This window comes from Bufo gargarizans, chromosome 3, assembly GCF_014858855.1.
Source record: "Bufo gargarizans isolate SCDJY-AF-19 chromosome 3, ASM1485885v1, whole genome shotgun sequence".
Lineage (NCBI taxonomy): Eukaryota > Metazoa > Chordata > Amphibia > Anura > Bufonidae > Bufo > Bufo gargarizans.
Genome location: NC_058082.1, coordinates 89,422,427 through 89,436,850, shown reverse-complemented (window position 1 = coordinate 89,436,850; position 14,424 = coordinate 89,422,427). Strand labels below are relative to the sequence as shown.

At 46.2% G+C, this 14,424-nt stretch overlaps 1 protein-coding gene across 1 annotated transcript in view; it reads left to right on the top strand.

The window, feature by feature from the left end:
* Positions 1-14,424, top strand: part of PARP4 (poly(ADP-ribose) polymerase family member 4) — a 200,755-nt gene that overhangs the window by 85,680 nt on the left and 100,651 nt on the right. The window contains exons 24-25 of the mRNA XM_044288460.1: positions 7,100-7,170; positions 7,314-7,501. Coding sequence (XP_044144395.1) covers positions 7,100-7,170; positions 7,314-7,501 — 259 coding nt within the window. The remainder of the gene's footprint in view (positions 1-7,099; positions 7,171-7,313; positions 7,502-14,424) is intronic.

The window sequence follows — 14,424 nt, the reverse complement described above, 5'->3', positions numbered from 1 at the left end:
GTGGGCAGTCACAATAGGGGGCAGGGGTGATGGCCGGGGTAAAAAACAAAACATACTGTGTGCCTGTAAGTTCAGAGCCTGGCTGTGACAGTAGGGACACAGGTAGCCTCCAGTAGTCACTTGTGGTTCCTCATAGGTGGCTGCAGAAGTAGGCCTGCAGTTGGAGCAGGTCCCATAATCACACATTAATCATTAAAGGGAACCTGTCACCAGGATTTTGTGTATAGCGCTGAGGACATGGGTTGCTACATGGCCGCTAGCACATCCACAATATCCAGTCCCCATAGCTCTGTGTGCTTTTATTGTATGAAAAAACCCATTTGATACATATGCAAATTAACCTGAGATGAGTCCTGTATGTGAGATGAGTCAGGGACAGGACTCATCTCGGGTTCATTTGCATATATATCAAATCTTTATTTTCTACACAATAAAAGCACACAGAGCTATGGGGACTGGGTATTGCGGATGTGCTGGCGGCCATCTAGCAACCCATGTCCTCAGCTCTATACCCAAAATCCCGGTGACAGGTTCCCTTTAACCACCAACTCTGAGGTACTGCACAAAGTCTGAGGAGGAGACACGGGACCTACTACAGTCATCACGCATTGGACTAGACTCAGTGACTCAGCACAGGGGACAGGACAGGAACTGGTATTGTGACACACATGGTTCCTCACTCATGCCGTTAGTCACGCAGCGCCTTCGCTGGCCCACTCTTCTGCTCATCTTTCACCTCATGCCTACAGCATGACAGGACCCAGCGGACACTGGCAACAGCCTGAGAGGCAGAGGAGAGTTATCGCAGATGGACCACAGGATGTGCTGCTCCGCCCCTCAATAGAGCAGTGTGCCACACAGCACATGCTGATCTAGTCTTAGGCTACTTTCACACTTGCGTTCGGAGCGGATCCGTCTGGTGTCTGTACAGATGGATCCACTCCTATAATGCAAACAATGGTATCCGTTCAGAACGGATCCGTTTGCATAACAGTTTTTTTCAGATCTGATTTTTCACTTCGTGAAAACTCAGATCCGACAGTATATTCTAACACAGAGGCGTTCCCATGGTGATGGGGACGCTTCAAGTTAGAATATACTAAAAGAACTGTGTACATGACTGCCCCCTGTTTTTAACTCATTGTTGGCCAGTGCGGCCGGCCCCCCCTCCCCTCCCCTGTTTTTAACTCATTGGTGGCCAGTGCGACTGCCCCTTCCCCACCCCCCTCGTTTTTAACTCATTGGTGGCCAGTGCGGTGATGGTGTGGTGATGGGGACGCTTCAAGTTAAAATATACCATCGGATTGGAGAAAAATCTGATCTGATGGTATATTATAGGACTTTACATTGAAAGTCAATGGGGGACGGATCCGTTTGCAATTGCACCATATTGTGTCAACGTCAAACGGATCCGTCCCCATTGACTTGCATTGTAAGTCTGGATGGATCCATTTGGCTCCGCACGGCCAGGCGGACACCCGAACGCTGCAAGCTGCGTTCGGGTGTCCGCCTGCTGAGCGGAACGGAGGCCAAACAGAGCCATACTGATGCATTCTGAGCGGATCCGCATCCACTCAGAATGCATTAGGGTACGGATCCATTCGGGGCCGCTTGTGAGAGCCTTCAAACGGAACTCACAAGCGGAGCCCTGAACGCAAGTGTAAAAGTAGCCTTACCCTGCTTTCACACCTGAGCGTTTCTCAAACGCGCGTTTTACGCGCGTTTTTGTCGCGCGTTTTTTGTAATAGTTAACGCGCGTTTGACGCGCGTTTGTGTGATTGACTGCAGTGTCCTATGGCCACAAACGCGCGTCAAAACGCCCCAAAGAAGCTCAAGTACTTGATTATGCGTCGGGCGTTTTACAGCGCGATCGTACGCGCTGTAAAACGCCCAGGTGAGAACCATTCCCATAGGGAAGCATTGGTTTTCATGTGTTGAGCGGTTTACAGCGCGTTTGAACGCGCTGTAAAACGCTCAGGTGTGAACTTAGGGTTAGTCCTCAATGCTCATTAGACCAGTGTGCTGAGTGCACGGCACGTCCTGAGGGCGAGGAAGGTCTTTCACCACAGTAACAGCTCATAGAGTACTCTGCTGTCATTGTGAAGTACTGTTTCAGATCTCCACCCCCTACTTTCCACCTAGATGGTGCCACATGAGGCAGCCGCCTCACCTTGCCTCATTAAACGTGCGCCCCTGCACATGGCTGATGCTATATTTCAGTTAGGCCATGGATACATTATATAAAACTTATACATGGGCTATACTATTCTATTGCATTTATTGGTTAACTGCCTGATAGCAGAAAGTTATGTATGCAGAGTTTTAAATCGATATATATTAGAAAATTATATGATTTCCTATTTTAACATATGAATAAAAATAAAAACCACAATACGCCTTTAAAAGTGGAAGCTGGAGTGGAGACTGACCAATCAGACTTAGGGTCCATTCACACGTCCGTTGTTTCTTTCCTGATCTGTTCAGTTTTTTGCAGAACAGATCTGGACCAGTTCTGTACCCATTCATTTTTAATGGGTTCTGAAAAAAAATCGGACATTGTGCTGTCCGATTTTTTTCAGGACCCATTGAAAATGAATGGGTACAGAACTGGTCCAGATCTGTTCCGCAAAAAAACGGAACAGATCAGGAAAGAAACAACGGACGTGTGAATGGACCCTTAGTGTATCTGAACACAGTATATAAGGGGAGATGATCAGCCAATTAGCTGCTAAATCCTATATTCTCAGAAAACTGAACATGGGTGGAGTATCTAGGTCATCAATATAAAATTGGTGGGGGTCTGACTCCTGTCACCCCCGCTGTTTAATGAAGCTGTGGCGCTCACCGGAGCTCCTCAGCCTCCTCACAGCTTACCAAGCATGGCACCATCCATTGGATAGTGCTGTGCTTGATATTGCAGCTCAGCACCATTCACTTCAATAGGACAGAGCTACAGCTAGGCCATGTGGCTGATAAACGTGATGTCACATAGCCTAGAACTCATGGAGCATTGCAACCTCTTCAAACAGCTGATACTGGTGGTGCCAGGAGTCAGACTCCTGCAGATTTAAAGGGATTCTGTCAACTAGTTTTAGCCTATAGAGCTGTGGACATGTGCTGCTATATCGCCACTAGCACCTCCACAATATACATTTTTCATAGCTGTGAGTGCTTTTATTCAGTCAAAAATATGATTTTAGATATATGAAAATGAGGCTAGTAAGGAGCCCAAGGGGCTGTTATAAACCTTTCAGGAGCCCAGCCACGCCCACTGTGAAGGAGCCCAGCACCGCCCCACATGCTCCGAATCTCTTCCTTGCTCCCCTGACGTCACACAATTGAAGCGCCGTAAGCTTGTGCATGCCAGCTTGAGCATGCGCAGTTCGTTCCCTGAGGCTGGTGCCAGCACAGGGAAGGAACACCATGCCGGCACTGACATGCGGCATGCTTGCACATGCGCGAGATTATGTCGCTTCAATTGTGTGATGTCAGGGGAGCAAGGAGGAGATTCAGGGGATGCGGGCGGTGCTGGGCTCCTAAAACGATCGTAACAGCCCCTTGGGCTCCTTACTAGCCTCATTTGCATATATATAAAATTGTACTTTTGACTGAATAAAAGCACTCACAGCTATGCAAAATGTATATTGTGGAAGTGCTAGTGGCGATCTAGCAGCACATGTCCATAGCTCTATAGGCTAAGGCTAGGTCTACACGACGACATTTGTCGCGCAACATTTTGTTGCACTAATGTCGCGCAACAATTTTTATAATGGCAGTCTATGGTGTCGCACTGCAACATACTGCGACGCAACAGTCGCAGAAAATCCATTCGAGATGGATTTTTCTGCGACTGTTGCGTCGCAGTCGCAGCATGTTGCATGTTGCAGTGCGACACCATAGACTGCCATTATAAAAATTGGTGCGCGACATTGGTGCAACAAAATGTTGCACTACAAATGTTGCAGTGTAGTTGTGCACTATCTGTTGCGCGACTTATTGTCGCGTGACAAATGTCGTCGTGTAGACCTAGCCTAAAACTAGCTGACAGAATCCCTTTAAATCAGCAGCACCACCAGTATCAGCTGTTTGAAGAGGCTGCAATGCTTCATGAGCGCCTAGGCCTAGCTTATGTTTGGCTACAGCAATGATGTGTCCATATACTGCTCATGACTGCTGAGGTGATTGGATGACGCACTCCAGTCCAGTAAACTGCCATGTTACCACTGCAATAAGGGCAGCAAATTCTGTCAGGGATGATTGGAGTTGTGCTGGAATGCAGCGGGTTTGGGATGCTTTTTTGTTTTTCTATTTAATAGCTTCCTTGCCTAAGCTGTGACACTGGCCCAGCTGCTGAGCTCACGCCATCTCTGCAACATACTATTACAGCACTGAGCGTTGGCCCATTGCACTCAGTGACATAACCAGTTCTACACAAATCAAATTTATTACAAATTTCCCAAGACTTTGATTTCCAACAAATTCAAAGGTTTTGAGATTTGTACAGCACAAATTGTCAACATCCCAGTCCTCCTCAATGGACATCTTTTCATCTTGAACAGAAACAGGGCGGAGGGTTCCTTCCACTCCCCCTCCATGTATGCAGTAGCACTGCCATGCTGTCTGACACTGGGTTCAGACCTGAGCGTTCGGGATGGAGCGCTCTGTATGCACGATTGTACCGGTGTTTGCAATCGCGCATACAGAGACAAGCGAACACCCATTGTCGGTCATTCCCGGAAGCTCCTGTACTTCTTTGGGCGTCGGGCATTTTACAGCGCGATTGTACGCGCTTTAAAACGCTCAGGTGAGAACCATTCCCATAGGGAATCATTGGTTCTTGCCTGTTGTGCGTTTTACAGCGCGTAGGAACGCGCTGTAAAACGCTCAGGTCTGGACCCAGCCTTACAGCTGGGAGTGGAACCTGGGAGAGAGAACCCACATAGTGGATCAGTTTCTGCTTTGTATTAACCAGTGGATATGTTATCTTTTTCATCCAGTGCACATAACCTGATGTGCATTAGCAAATGGATACGCACTGCCTTAACAACCAGGTTCAATTGTACCTGGACTGTGTCCTTTCTCCTGCACATACCCTGATCCCTGACTGATTGGACCAGTGACCGTTACTGGCCCAGTTTGCCATCAGTGTACTATCTTGTCCACCCTCTGGTGTACTGTCAGAGAGGTTATTCAGCGCAGCAGGTGGCATCATCACAGCAAAGCAGACAAAATTGTTCTCCACGAGTGTGGAAAACATTACATTTGTGAAAATGAAACGGGCATGAATCCGTAAGGAATTTCAAACTCCTCCAGCAGATGCCAAGTTGCCAATGAAAAGACCTCCCATTGCTGACAGTGGGGACTGGCCATTTCTTACTAGCCCAATTATGCTACTGCCGCTGTCGGCCTGTGCATCATGTGCCACACTGTCACTGCTGCAGCTACTATGACCCCTACACAGCTGCACATTGTTCATCATGTTCCATACTGTGCTGCTTTTGCCACTACCACGACCAATACACAGCTGCACATCTCTTGCCTTATCTATCATTTTCCATGCTGGGCTTCTGCCGCTGCAACTACCCCTACAAAAAACACCAACTGCAATAGAGGCAAACCTGGAACAAATTTAGGAAATGTGCTCATCTCTAATGAGCACATGGGGTTATACATAGATACATTTTGGAACAGCTTCAGTATATTATAGCTCTCACATAGAAGGAAGAAAACTGTCTCTCTGGTGTCACTTATAGGTGACTAATCACTAATTACTGACCAACCTTTCTTTCTTCTTTTTTTCATCGTCGCGTTCCAAGAGCGATAACTTTTTTATTTCTCCGTCTATATAGCTTTATTAGGGCTTGTTTTTTCCGGGGCAAGTTGTAGTTTTTAATGGGGCAATTTTGGGGTATACATAACTTTCTGATTAACTTTTATTAACTCTTTCTGGAAGGGAGATGGGAAAAACCGCAATACAGCCACTGCGTTTTTACGCTATATATTTTACGGCGTTCATTTTTCGGTATAAATAACATAATATCTTTATTTTATGGGTCAGTACGATTATAGTGTTACCAAATACATATATATATTTTTTTACATTTTACTACTTTTTTGCAAAAAACCCCCTTTTTTTTAAAAAGAAAAAAATGTTTTTGCATTGCCGCTTCCCAAGACCCATAGCTTTTTTAAATTTTCTATGGAGTTTAGCTGCCAAGTGTACATGTAACAACTCATCCAGTTTCATAAGGACAAATCTGCTGACAGATGCCCTTTAAGTTCCTGCAGCATGGCCTAAAACTGAAGATTCATTCTTACTTGCTCCATGTCACTTCGGTGGTCAGCGCTGCAACTGCTCTCTGTTTCTTCCGGTCCTGGCATTGTTTACATCTGGCCAGCTATAGGCATGGTCACATGCAGCGCTTCGAGGTCAGCACTGCCTGCACTCTCTACATCTTCCAGTCCCGGCAGTGCTGTCCGTATTTCTGTCCGCTCTTTGTGGACAAGAATAGGCATTTATATTGAAGGCTGTCCGTGCCGTTCCGTAAATTGCGGAACGCGCACGGACGCCATCCGTGTTTTGCGGATCCGCGATTTGCGGACCGCAAAACACACCACGGTCGTGTGCATGAGGCCTTAGGTGTAGAAAATGGTAAGGAAGCTGTCTTACATTTAGAAGCGGCGGTGGATACACCAAAGTTATGTAGAGGCCGACACCTCTGCATAACTTTGGATGATCCACCTCCAGCACATGGCCTTATTAAGACACAGCGTCTAAAACTCAGGTGTTAATAAATGTGCTCCTTACTTTCTATTTGGATCTCTGCAAGGAGATTCAATACCCTCCAAGACACATGGCAATTGCAGTGCAAGTTTCTGGAAGAAAATCATAATGAAAATATTTGTCTTATGATTCTATACTGAGTGATTAATTGACATAGGAAAATAGTATTTTGGTGACACATGCTGTATTAGGACAAAAGGTACAATTTACTTATGGCACAGAAATAGTTGTGCAATCCATACATTAGATTTGAACAGTTCCACATACAACACCACAATTTATAGAGAAAATCTAATAGTATATTTCTTTTTGCAGGTTATAAACAGATGTATTTCTACCCAAAGAACTGCCACTGGAGAAATCCAGTTGAGGAGAAATTTATAAAAGTAAGGAGTGCAGCAACATTGATTTATTACTGGAAATCAAATTAGTTTGAAAAGATATTTGCGCTGACTTCAGACTTTACTACTGGTTCATCATTTTTATGGAATTTGCCTTGACTAACTGTAAGGTTTTTATCTTCGTATAGGATGCAAAACCCACCATGGGCAGCACTGAGTTCTGGAAGGTTCTACAATCCTTGTGTTTACTCAGACCAAAAAAGGGACATCAGAAAGTTCTCCTCATCACTGATGGACATGTCCAGAATGAAAACGTGATATTTCAAATTCTAAAAAAATATAAGAATGACATTCAGCTGTTCACTTGTGGTGTAGGGTAAGACATAATTGACAATTCTTTGTAGTATTCTAAAATGTAGTCACTTACTAATATACTTTTTATTATAAGATCTGTGCTAAACTGCTGATGTCTTTATTTATGCAATGCTACCCACTTGTTTAGGCCAGTCTTCGTCACTGACAATACAGCGCTTCGGTCCCAACATGGTAGCTGACTGAGGGGCATGTGACTGGGCCAGACCAACAGTGGCTTCCCTTGAATAAGTTCACTGTAACGGCACCGTTTCAGCAGACAAGGGGTTAAAATCCGTTTAGGCGATATGCCCCTTTCCAAGAGACAGGCACAGCTACTGCAGAACACCAACCTCCCGAACTGGATACAAAATAGCACTCCAAACTGGAACCTCGCAAATAGCTGTCAGCAGGCGAACAGGAAAAGCGTACAGTCAGCTTACACTCCTGGCAATCAGTCTCCAACAGCATACAGGGAATCCCCCCCAATAACGAGACAAGGCTCCGTGATCAGGGTCAAGCAGTGTTCTGATGTTCTGGCACACCCAGCCTGGTTTTTATTACAGTTTTTCAAATACAGAACAGATACAACATATCCCCACAATGCATCATGGTTTCCTCCTCTCTGCCTGGGAGACGACCGAAGACAATCCAATTATCTCTCAGGACAAAGGGGAGATCACCAATACACATGTGGAGACAACAGGACAGGAATCACCACCCAAACACACAATGGCACACCCCCACAGCAAACACAGACATTTAACATATCCCCAGATAGCTCAAGTCTGAGTGCATATCATTAGGTGAATGGCACTCAGAATACACGAATACAATAATATTAGCTATCTGGGTGCCCTCACATAACATACAATTTAACCGAACGCATAATAACATAAAATACAATTCTACAGACAGATTTAAGCTGTGCGGCCGGTCTGTTTTCTCCTTTAAAGTTACTATGGGCCATAATCCTGAGGCAAGAGGCTTTTAAACAGCCCTCTCCAAAACCCAGTGGCGAGGTTGGTTTCGCCACACATCTCCCCCCCCCCAGGGAAGACTAACCAGATACCTGACCTCACGCCGGTCGGTACCTGAGTTAGTCTGGCAGCCCACCCACAACCCAATACTGGACCTGTAGAATTTAGTAGGCTGTCTCTGTCCAGTGAATCCACCAAGGTTATATTGGTAGCTGGTACTCCCGGTCTCTGAGTTGCTCCCTGGCTTGGAGTGGAGGTTGCTTTGTGGGCAGGGATCAGCGGTACTCTGCCCTGGTGCCAGCGTTACCACGGAAGAAGCCTGGTTGGAGTCTGGTTGTTGGAGGGGGAAACCGACTGTCTCCCCTTTGGCTAAACTGCCCTGTTGCTGGGGGACAGGACCGACTGTCCCTACCCCCTGTGCTGTAAGTGCAGAGACCACGGTCCCATCTGCACAGTTGTGGGGCTTACTGTCTCCCCCTGGTGCGTTAAGCTGCCGCTGGGGAGAGGGGGTAACGAGCTCCTCTCCCATACATACTTCCAGCCGCTGGGGAGGGCGACCGACCGCCTCCGCTCCCAATACAGTGTCCTGCTGCTGGGGAAAGGAGACTGGGCTCTCTATTCCCTGTAGGACACTCTGCCGCTGGGGGACAGGACCGACTGTCTCTGCCCCCTGTAACTCCATCTGCCGCTGGGGAATGGACACTCGGCTCCCAATTTCCCAAAAATCATGCTGCTGCTGGGGGGCAGGAACAACTACCTCTGCCCCCTGTAACTCAGCCTGCCACTGGGGAGGGAGGCCGCTGTTCTCCTCTCCCTGCACTTCACACTGCCTTCCCGGCATATCACTCTGCTGCTGGGGGGCAGGAACAACTACCTCTGCCCCCTGTAACTCAGCCTGCCGCTGGGGAGGGAGGCCGCTGCTCTCCCCTCCCTGCACTTCACACTGCCGCTGGGGAATGGAGACTAGGCTCCCAATTCCCAAAAAATCATGCTGCTGCTGGGGGGCAGGAACAACTACCTCTGCCCCCTGTAACTCAGCCTGCCGCTGGGGAGGGAGGCCGCTGCTCTCCCCTCCCTGCACTTCACACTGCCGCTGGGGAATGGAGACTGGGCTCCCACTGTCCCGCAACCGTAACTTCCGATGGAGGTCCACCCAACGTGACAGCTGACCGTCACCTTCTGCCCGGTATAGTAGGGTCTTAGACACTAGATTCCTCACAAACTTCACGTATTTCTCAGCTGGATTGGGTCCGAAGAAGTTCAGCCGCAACCACATCATACGGTCAAATTCCTCCACAGAGTATCTGTACTCCACTGCTGGTTCCATCCTGGTGCTTTTAGCGTCACTGTACTGAGACATGCGTTGCCCTTAAATTGTAGAATCCACAGAAATGGTGTCTCCTGTAGCTGTCCTTCTGGCTGTAGGAACGATCCCGCTGCTTGCCACCAATGTAACGGCACCGTTTCAGCAGACAAGGGGTTAAAATCCGTTTAGGCGATATGCCCCTTTCCAAGAGACAGGCACAGCTACTGCAGAACACCAACCTCCCGAACTGGATACAAAATAGCACTCCAAACTGGAACCTCGCAAATAGCTGTCAGCAGGCGAACAGGAAAAGCGTACAGTCAGCTTACACTCCTGGCAATCAGTCTCCAACAGCATACAGGGAATCCCCCCAATAACGAGACAAGGCTCCGTGATCAGGGTCAAGCAGTGTTCTGATGTGCTGGCACACCCAGCCTGGTTTTTATTACAGTTTTTCAAATACAGAACAGATACAACATATCCCCACAATGCATCATGGTTTCCTCCTCTCTGCCTGGGAGACGACCGAAGACAATCCAATTATCTCTCAGGACAAAGGGGAGATCACCAATACACATGTGGAGACAACAGGACAGGAATCACCACCCAAACACACAATGGCACACCCCCACAGCAAACACAGACATTTAACATATCCCCAGATAGCTCAAGTCTGAGTGCATATCATTAGGTGAATGGCACTCAGAATACACGAATACAATAATATTAGCTATCTGGGTGCCCTCACATAACATACAATTTAACCGAACGCATAATAACATAAAATACAATTCTACAGACAGATTTAAGCTGTGCGGCCGGTCTGTTTTCTCCTTTAAAGTTACTATGGGCCATAATCCTGAGGCAAGAGGCTTTTAAACAGCCCTCTCCAAAACCCAGTGGCGAGGTTGGTTTCGCCACATTCACTTTCAACAAAAATGTCGGCACTGCTTTCACCTTTGGAATCCACAGCTGATCGCACATGATCTTATCTCTTGGTGGTGTTCAGTATACTAAAGGCCCCTTTAGACTGCCCAGTGTTCAGGCAAATTCTCACTGATGAGCGTTAGTACGAATGCTCGTTAGCGATAATCTACTGGTGTAAAGGTGCCACCGATTACCTGATGAATGAGCAGGATTTGGAGGGTATTATAACTCCTTGGCCTTTATCGTCGTGAGGAGACTTATAGACCATACAGGCTCCTCTGGAATTCTGGAAGAAAGGGATGCAAATGAGCTCTTAACAAGCTCTGCCTCTAATGCCACCAGATATAAGGTAGATTAAGTCAGGATTTGGGGGGGTACTATATATCCTCCTCTGCACTGATAAGGGGCAATTACCCCAAAACAGCTGTCTGCAGATGAGGTGCTGGCTTATTTAACCCTTTAGGGACCCATGGCGTACCGGTATGGCATGGTTCCCGAGTCCTTAAGGACCCATGACGTACCGGTACGTTATGTGTTGTTCCGATCACCGCCTTCGGGCGGTGATCGGAACCCGGTGCCTGCTCAAATCATTGAGCAGGCACCTCGGCTAAATGCGCGGGGAGGTCCCGTGACCCCCCCCGAGCCGGTGATCGCCACAAACCACAGGTCAATTCAGACCTGCGGTTTGCGGCTTTTACCTGGTGCGGCGGCGGTAGTGGTGCCATCGGGTCCCCATGGGGCTGTGGGGGGGACCTGATGGCATGGAAGGCAGCGCAATGCCTTCCTGAGGCATCTGCGCTGCCTTCCGGTGACGAGCCTGTGAGATCCCCCTGGATCTCACAATCCGGAAGCTGTATGAGTAATACACACAGTATTACTCATACAGCCAATGCATTCCAATACAGAAGTATTGGAATGCATTGTAAAGGATTAGACCCCCAAAAGTTCAAGTCCCAAAGTGGGACAAAAAATAAAGTGAAAAAAAAAGTTAAAAAATAAACAAAAACATATTTTTCCCCCCAAAAAAGTATACATATTAGGCATTGCCGCGTTCGTATCGACCGGCTCTATAAACATATCACATGACCTAACCCCTCAGATGAACACCATAAAAAATAAAAAAATTAAAACTGTGCTAAATAAACAATTTTTTTGTCACCTTACATCAGCAAGCGATCAAAAAGGCGTTTGCCCACCAAAATAGTACCAATCTAACCGTCACCTCATCCCGCAAAAAATGAGACCCTACCTGAGACAATCGCCTAAAAAATTTAAAAACTATGGCTCAGAATATTGAGAACCTAAAACATCATTTTTTTTGTTTTAAAAAAGCTGTTATTGTGTAAAACTTACATAAATAAAATTAAAAAAAAGTATACATATTTGGTATCGCCGCGTTTGTATCGACCGGCTCACATGACCTAACCCCTCAGATGAACACTGTAAAAAATAAAAACTGTGCTAAATAAACCATTTTTTGTCACCTTACATCACAAAAAGTGTAATAGCAAGCGATCAAAAATAGTGCCAATCAAACCGTCATCTCATCCCTGCAAAAATCATACCCTACCTAAGGTAATCGTCCAAAAACTGAAAAAATTATGCCTCTCAGACTATGGAAACACTAAAACATGATTTTTTTTTTGCTTCAAAAAATAAATCATTGTGTAAAACTTACATAAATTTTAAAAAAGTATACATATTAGGTATCGCCGCATCCGGTGACAACCTGGTCTATAAAAATATCACATGATCTAACCTGCCTAAAACAGCTATTTCTTGTTATCTTGTCTCACAAAAAGTGTAATATAGAGCAACCAAAAATCATATGTACCCTAAACTAGTACCAACAATACTGCCACCCTATCCCGTAGTTTCTAAAATGGGGCCACTTTTTTGGAGTTTCTACTCTAGGGGTGCATCAGGGGGGCTTCAAATGGGACATGGTGTCAAAAAAACAGTCCAGCAAAATCTGCCTTCCAAAAACCGTATGGCATTCCTTTCCTTCTGCGCCCTGCCGTGTGCCCGTACAGCAGTTTACGACCACATATGGGGTGTTTCTGTAAACTACAGAATCGGGTCCATAAATATTGAGTTTTGTTTGGCTGTTAACCCTTGCTTTGTAACTTGAAACAAATTATCAAAATGGAAAAGTCTGCCAAAAAAGGGAAATTTTTAAATTGTATCTCTATTTTCCATTAATTCTTGTGGAACACCTAAAGGGTTAACAAAGTTTGTAAAGTCAGTTTTGAATACCTTGAGGGGTGTAGTTTATAGAATGGGGTCATTTTTGGGTGGTTTCTATAATGTAAGCCTCGCAAAGTGACTTCAGACCTGAACTTGTCCCTAAAAATTGGGTTTTTGAAAATGTCTGAAACATTTCAAGATTTGCTTCTAAACTTCTAAGCCTTGTAACATCCCCAAAAAATAAAATATCATTCCCAAAATGATCCAAACATGAAGTAGACATATGGGGAATGTAAAGTAATAACTATTTTTGGAGGTATTACTATGTATTATAGAAGTAGAGAAATTGAAACTTGGAAATTTGCAATTTTTATTTAAAAAAATTGGTAAATTTGGTATTGTTTTATAAATAAAAATGATTTTATTTTTTACTTCATTTTACCAGTGTCATGAAGTACAATATGTGATGAAAAAACAATCTCAGAATGGCCCGGATAAGTCAAAGCATTTTAAAGTTATCAGCACTTAAAGTGACACTGGTCAGATTTGCAAAAAATGGCCAAGTCCAGAAGGTGAAATAGGACCGAGTCCTTAAGGGGTTAAAGAGATTCTACAGTTTGTTTTAACTGATGATCTATCCTTTAGATAAATCATCAGCCTCTGATTGGCGGGTGTCTGACACCCGGGACCCCCGCCGATCAGCTATTTGAGAAGGCAGCGGCGCTCCAGCAGCACCACAGCCTTCTCACTGTTTACCGCTGGCCCAGTGACGTCATGACTAGTATCAACTGGCCTGGGCGGTAATTAACAGTGAGGACGTGATGACGTGATTGCGCATTGTCGCTCCCTCCCTCCTCCCTCAACGCCGAGGGCTCTCCGATCTACCCATACTGCTAGGGAGCGGGTGTTTGAATGACGATATCGAGAGCCTGAATCTGCTCTGGCCCCGCGCGGACCCTCTCCTGTGATAAAGCATTTACTTACATCGGATCTCCGGTTTGCTGCGGGGGGTGCAGGAGCAGACATCCCGGACTCTGTCTCTCCCTTTTGAGCTGTAATCTGCGCTGTTTGATTTGTGTGCTGGGCTCCTTGCATGCCGCCTGGTGGATCTGGAAGGTCTGCTTTCCGTTTGGTTTCCTGTACCGGCGTTGGATCTGTGGGGGTCTCCGGGCTCCCTGACTGTCTCCGGTGCTTTAGCTTTCTGCGCATCTCTGTTCGGACGGGGTGAGAAGATCGGTGGCTTACTTCCACATCCTTCTTAGATCGATGCTGATCCTGGGATCCGGAGTGGACTGCAAAACATCTCGGCTGAGTGAGATCTAATCTGATTGCCCCCGTGGACATTGTGTACTCCCTTGTGATCTCTGGTCCTCCTCGTTTCCCTATCTAACTACAGCTAACTACAAGTCCCCCCTTTCCTAACCCCCCACCACTGAGCCTCTTTTTTTAACTAACAAGTTATACTAACTTTTTGTTACTGTTTATCTTGGAACTGAGCCAAAAAAAAGGGAGAAAGAGGGAGAGGAAGAGGGGATAGAAAAAGGAAAA